General features: G+C 36.7%; 2 protein-coding genes across 5 annotated transcripts in view; one reads left to right on the forward strand and one right to left on the reverse strand.

Moving 5' to 3' along the window:
* The window catches only part of LOC110456442 (activating signal cointegrator 1 complex subunit 3-like), a 356,696-nt gene that overhangs the window by 320,938 nt on the left and 29,694 nt on the right, over nucleotides 1-6,064 (forward strand). The gene's annotated exons all lie outside the window — the stretch shown is intronic.
* The window catches only part of LOC110456415 (protein MTL1-like), a 24,326-nt gene that overhangs the window by 5,684 nt on the left and 12,578 nt on the right, over nucleotides 1-6,064 (reverse strand). The window contains exons 1-3 of one of the 4 annotated variants that reach the window (XM_021507169.1): nucleotides 3,906-3,972; nucleotides 3,268-3,485; nucleotides 539-832 (exon numbers count right to left, since the gene is read on the reverse strand). In XM_021507169.1, the coding sequence (XP_021362844.1) occupies nucleotides 539-832; nucleotides 3,268-3,367 (394 nt within the window). In that variant the 5' untranslated portion in view covers nucleotides 3,368-3,485; nucleotides 3,906-3,972. Of the gene's footprint in view, nucleotides 1-538; nucleotides 833-3,267; nucleotides 3,486-3,779; nucleotides 3,973-6,064 lie in introns of those variants that run through there. The other 3 variants (XM_021507168.1, XM_021507167.1, XM_021507170.1) reach the window with 3 other exon arrangements.

Genomic DNA, 6,064 nt, shown 5'->3' on the forward strand with positions numbered 1-6,064 from the left:
ATCCTTCTGTCTATTACTTTATCCAGGGTGAATCACATATAAATCCTTCTGTCTGTTACTTTATCCAGGGTAAATCATATATACATCCTTCTGTCTATTACTTTATCCAGGGTGAATCACATATAAATCCTTCTGTCTGTTACTTTATCCAGGGTAAATCACATCAAATATATGATAATACCTTTTGGGATGGGCCAAGTTTCGGTACTTAAATCAGTCGTGTGCGGCCACCATATACAGAGTTACAGCCCTTTTGAATTTTGTGATATCAAAGTTTCTTTGGCAGTAAAACTGATTGAAACGAATTGATCATAGATTACGACCAGGGACTAAAAAACACATTTGTTGACTAAATATGGGGCAATCAAAAGCACCATTAACACATTTGTAAAGAAATAAAGTCTAAAAATTCCCGCCTATGTTCGAGGCTAGGAAGATTAAAATGCCAAAAGTGTCAGCGTGTTTACATCAGGGTCAATAATATCAAATTATAAAACAAGGTGTTTTTTTCAATATACGAAGTTGCATGGATGCTGACCTGGAATACAGTTGTAGTGTACAGACAGGGCGGTGGCCAACTGGTTACAGGAGGAGATGGTAGTATTAGCGGGTACACTGAACTCACAGGAACCCTTCCCATTACAGTGGCCCACACTAATGGGATTCAGGAACTCTGCCTTTGTACATATCGCAGTACCAGGGCCAAGATCAGCGGAACAAGGACTGGTACTATAGCTGTAGGTCTCGTAGACGATGTGAATTAGCCATCCGCTTGTACAGGTTAGGGACAGTTGTTGACCTGCACATGTTGCATCACTTGTGATCATACAATCTAGAACAGATTTTACATGTAATATAAATACTTCATTGTGATATTAATGTGAAGAAAGAAATTGATGATTCATGCGTTCCCTGATGAAGAAATTATTGAAAAATACAAAATACAGAAATGTTTGTTAAAATTTTAAAAAATCAACATTCTGGTCAGCTGGACAATCGATATATAATCAACTACCCATGTAAATCAACATTCTGATTAGCTGGATAGTCGATATAGAATCAACTACCCATGTCAAACAACATTCTGGTCAGCTGGACAGTTGATATATAATATAATCAACTACCCATGTAAATCAAGATTCTGGTCAGCTGGACAGTCAATATACAATCAACTTCCCATGTAAATCAACATTCTGATTAGCTGGATAGTCGATTTAGAATCAACTACCCATGTCAAACAACATTCTGGTCAGATGGACAGTTGATATATAATATAATCAAGTACCCATGTAAATCAACATTCTGGTCAGATGTACAGTTGATATATAAACAACTACCCATGTAAATCAACATTTTGGTTAGCTGGATAGTCGATATAGAATCAACTACCCATGCCAATCAACATTCTGGTCTGCTGGACAGTCGATATATAATCAACTACCCATGTAAATCAACATTCTGGTCAGCTGGACAGTCGATATAGAATCAAATACCCATGTAAATCAACATTCTGGTCAGATGTCAGTTGATATATAAACAACTACCCATGGAAATCAACATTTTGGTTAGCTGGATAGCCGATATAGAATCAACTACCCATGCAAATCAACATTCTGGTCTGCTGGACAGGCGATATATCATCAAATATCCATGTAGATCAACATTCTGGTCAGCTGGACAGTCAATATATAGTCAAATACCCATGTAAATCAACATTCTGGTCAGCTGGACAGTTGATATATAATATAATCAACTACCCATGTAAATCAACATTCTGGTCTGCTGGACAGTCGATATATCATCAAAAACCCATGTAGATCAACATTCTGGTCAGCTGGACAGTCGATATAGAATCAACTACCCATGCCAATCAACATTCTGGTCAGCTGGACAGTCGATATATAATAAACTACCCATGTCAATCAACATTCTGGTCAGCTGGACAGTCAATATATAATCAACTACCCATGTAAATCAACATTCTGGTCAGCTGGACAGTTGATAAATAATATAATCAACTACCCATGTAAATCAACATTCTGGTCTGCTGGACAGGCGATATATCATCAAATATCCATGTAGATCAACATTCTGGTCAGCTGGACAGTCGATATATAATCAACTACCCATGTCAATCAACATTCTGGACAGTCGATATATAATCAACTAACCATGTAAATCAACATTCTGGTCAGCTGGACAGTCGATATAGAATCAAATACCCATGTAAATCAACATTCTGGTTAGCTGGACAGTCGATACATCCACTTTTATGGCATGGTAGGTAATTCAAGCAAGAACATAATGATATATTTATCTGAAAACACTAAAAACAAGAAAAATATTATCAATCAGTAAAATTAGATACACGCAATAATTGGCATGTGTGTTTGTATTTACATGCATGTGTACGTATGTAAGTGCATGCAGACTTGCTGATGTTAGTGTGTATGTATGTGCATGTGTATGCATGTATGTATATACGTATGTAGGTCGTAGGAGTGTATATTATGTACGTATGTATATGTGTGTGTATAAGTGTTTTGTTAATGTTTATAGTGATTATGATACTGATGTATATGTAAACACGTCTGGATGTGTGTGCTGTGTGTGAAATGTGGTACATGTAGTATGTTTTTGTTCTGTAGATGACCAATACTCTATGTACAAATGTTTTATTTCCCAATCAAATTTCTGAATGTTATATATTGATGAAAAAATGTTATGAAATTGAAATATTTGAGTTTAGATAAAATTAACAGAGAAAAATGAATGAGAGCCCTCCTGTGTGAGCTNGTAAATCAACATTCTGGTTAGCTGGACAGTCGATACATCCACTTTTATGGCATGGTAGCTAATTCAAGCAAGAACATAATGATATATTTATCCGAAAACACTAAAAACAAGAAAAATATTATAGATCAGTAAAATTAGAAGTATTACACTGAGACAAACCTCTTCATTTGCTAATATGTTATCGAACGTATTCCAACAACACTAGAAAGTTTTCATAGAGATAAATGTTTCATACTGAATGTTTTGTAGATATATACGTATCTAAAAACGGATAAAACAAAAAAAATATCATCTCAAGGTGAAGTTGGAAATATATGCAGTTCTTGAATAAGACTACTCATTTGTTCTTGTTGTCAAATATGATTTTGAAGGAAACATGAGTCTATCCAGGGGTACTCCATGCTGTTATTGATAGACTAAATACAGATAGTATATCAGAGCATCTGTCTGGCCCAGCATGGCACCACTTACGGTGTAAGGGTAGCCACGTCAGGACAGTAGAGAGTAGTACAGTCCACCTGGAAAGCCAGCTAGCCAAGGTGTTCTCCTGTTTACTGTACACAACAGCCATCACATCGTAGTCAGGCTCCTAGTCAGACTCATCTGTGTGCACATCCTAGTACCCTGGGTAATCAGATTTGTTACCTGTCGACTTATAGGTCTTCAGTGGTGGTCGTCATTGTAACTACCTAGAACAAGTAAATAAATGTGAGATATTAACGGTATCACAGAGCTATAAATATGTCCCCCTGGAAATTAGTGAAATACCTGTTTAGTAGAACTAGTTATGTTACTCATAGAAGTAAAATACCTGTATCACAGAACATAAGTATGTTCTCATGTAAGTAAAATACCTGTATCACAGAACATAAGTATGTTCTCATGTAAGTAAAATACCTGTATCACAGAACATAAGTATGTTCTCATGAAAGTAAAATATCTGAATCACAGTCTTTAGTATAACCTTTTAGTAAGTAAAATACCTGTTTCACAGAATGAAGTGTGTTCATCTGGTAAGTAAAATATCCATATCACAACATATAAGTATGTCCTCATATAACTATGTTCCTCATGTAAGTAAAATACCTGTTTTAGAAAACCTAAGGTACCTTATAGGGATAAGCCTCCCTGAACTGTATGGGTAGTGTAATAAATTGATCAATTGTGGATTTGATGAAGATGATGATTTTGTTTGTTTGTCTGTGTTAATCAATTATGAAGTACAGTGACAGACAGCTGTTACAACCCCCTCCACCCTCGAACTCTGAAGCCCAGCTGTTACCTCCCTTGTTTAACTACCGTGAATAGACGGCCAATGAAGAAAACATTGATGTGATCGATGTAAAGTGTAAGAGATACGCCTATCATATCTGCGTGAGTAATGGAAGTCCCTGTACATATACCTACACACAGGGTTCACTGTGACAATAAATTCACCCTTATATGTCTTTAATTGTTAAACTGGGTACGGACAATAGACACCTTTCTCTGATAGGTGTGGGTATTACTATCTGATGGGTATATACGTATAGGTGTGGGTATTACTATCTGATGGGTATAGGTGTGGGTATTACTATCTGATGGGTATAGGTATGGGTATTACTATATGGTGGGTGTAGGTGGGGGTATTACTATATGATGGGTATATATATAGGTATTACTATATGAGGGGTATAGGTGTGGGTATGATTATATGATGGGTATAGGTGTGGGTATTACGATATGATGGGTATAGGTGTGGATATTACTATATGATGGGTATAGGGATGGGTATTACTATATGATGGGTATAGGGTATATTACTATATGATGGGTATAGGTGTGTGTATTACTATCTGATGGGTATAGGTGTGTGTATTACTATCTGATGGGTATAGGTGTGGGGTATTACTATCTGATGGGTATAGGTGAGGGTATTACTATATGATGGGTATAGGAGTGGGTATTACTATATGAGGGGTATAGGTGTGGGTATTACTATCCGATGGGTATATGTGTGGGTATTACTATCTGATGGGTATAGGTGTGGGGTATTACTATCTGATGGGTATAGGTATGGGTATTACTATCTGATGAGTATAGGTATGGGTATTACTATCTGATGAGTATAGGTATGGGTATTACTATCTGATGAGTATAGGTATGGGTATTACTATCTGATGAGTATAGGTATGGGTATTACTATCTGATGAGTATAGGTATGGGTATTACTATCTGATGGGTATAGGTGTGTGTATTACTATATGATGGGTATAGGTATGTGTATTCCTATCTGATGGGTATATGTGTGGGTATTACTATCTGATGGGTATAGGGGTGGGTATTACTATATGGTGGGTATAGGTGTGGGAATTACTATATGATGGGTATAGGTATGTGTATTCCTATCTGATGGGTATATGTGTGGGTATTACTATCTGATGGGTATAGGTGAGGGTATTACTATATGATGGGTATAGGCGTGGGTATTACTATATGATGGGTATAGGGATGGGTATTACTATATGGTGGGTATAGGTATGGGTATTACTATATGATGAGTATAGGTGTGTGTATTACTATCTGATGGGTATAGGTATGGGTATTACTATATGGTGGGTGTAGGTGTGGGTATTACTATATGATGCGTATAGGTGTGGGTATTACTATATGGTGGGGATAGGTGAGGGGATATTACTATATGATGGGTATAGGTGGGGTTATTACTATATGATGGGTATAGGTGTGCGTATTACTAGATGATGGGTATAGGTGTGGGTATTACGATATGATGGGTATAGGTGTGGATATTACTATATGATGGGTATAGGTGTGCGTATTACTAGATGATGGGTATAGGTGTGGGTATTACGATATGATGGGTATAGGTGTGGATATTACTATATGATGGGTATAGGGATGGGTATTACTATATGGTGGATATAGGTATGGGTATTACTATATGGTGGGTATAGGTGAGGGTATATTACTATATGATGGGTATAGGTATGTGTATTACTATCTGATGGGTATATGTGTGGGTATTACTATCTGATGGGTATAGGTATGGGTATTACTATATGGTGGATATAGGTATGGGTATTACTATATGGTGGGTGTAGGTGTGGGTATTACTATATGATGGGTATATAGGTATGGGTATTACCATATGATGGGTATAGGTGTGGGTATTACTATCCGATGGGTATATGTGTGGGTATTACTATCTGATGGGTATAGGTATGGGTATTACTATCTGATGAGTATAGGTATGGGTATTACTATCTGA

Source organism: Mizuhopecten yessoensis, unplaced genomic scaffold (genome assembly GCF_002113885.1).
Source record: "Mizuhopecten yessoensis strain PY_sf001 unplaced genomic scaffold, ASM211388v2 scaffold8745, whole genome shotgun sequence".
Classification (NCBI taxonomy): domain Eukaryota; kingdom Metazoa; phylum Mollusca; class Bivalvia; order Pectinida; family Pectinidae; genus Mizuhopecten; species Mizuhopecten yessoensis.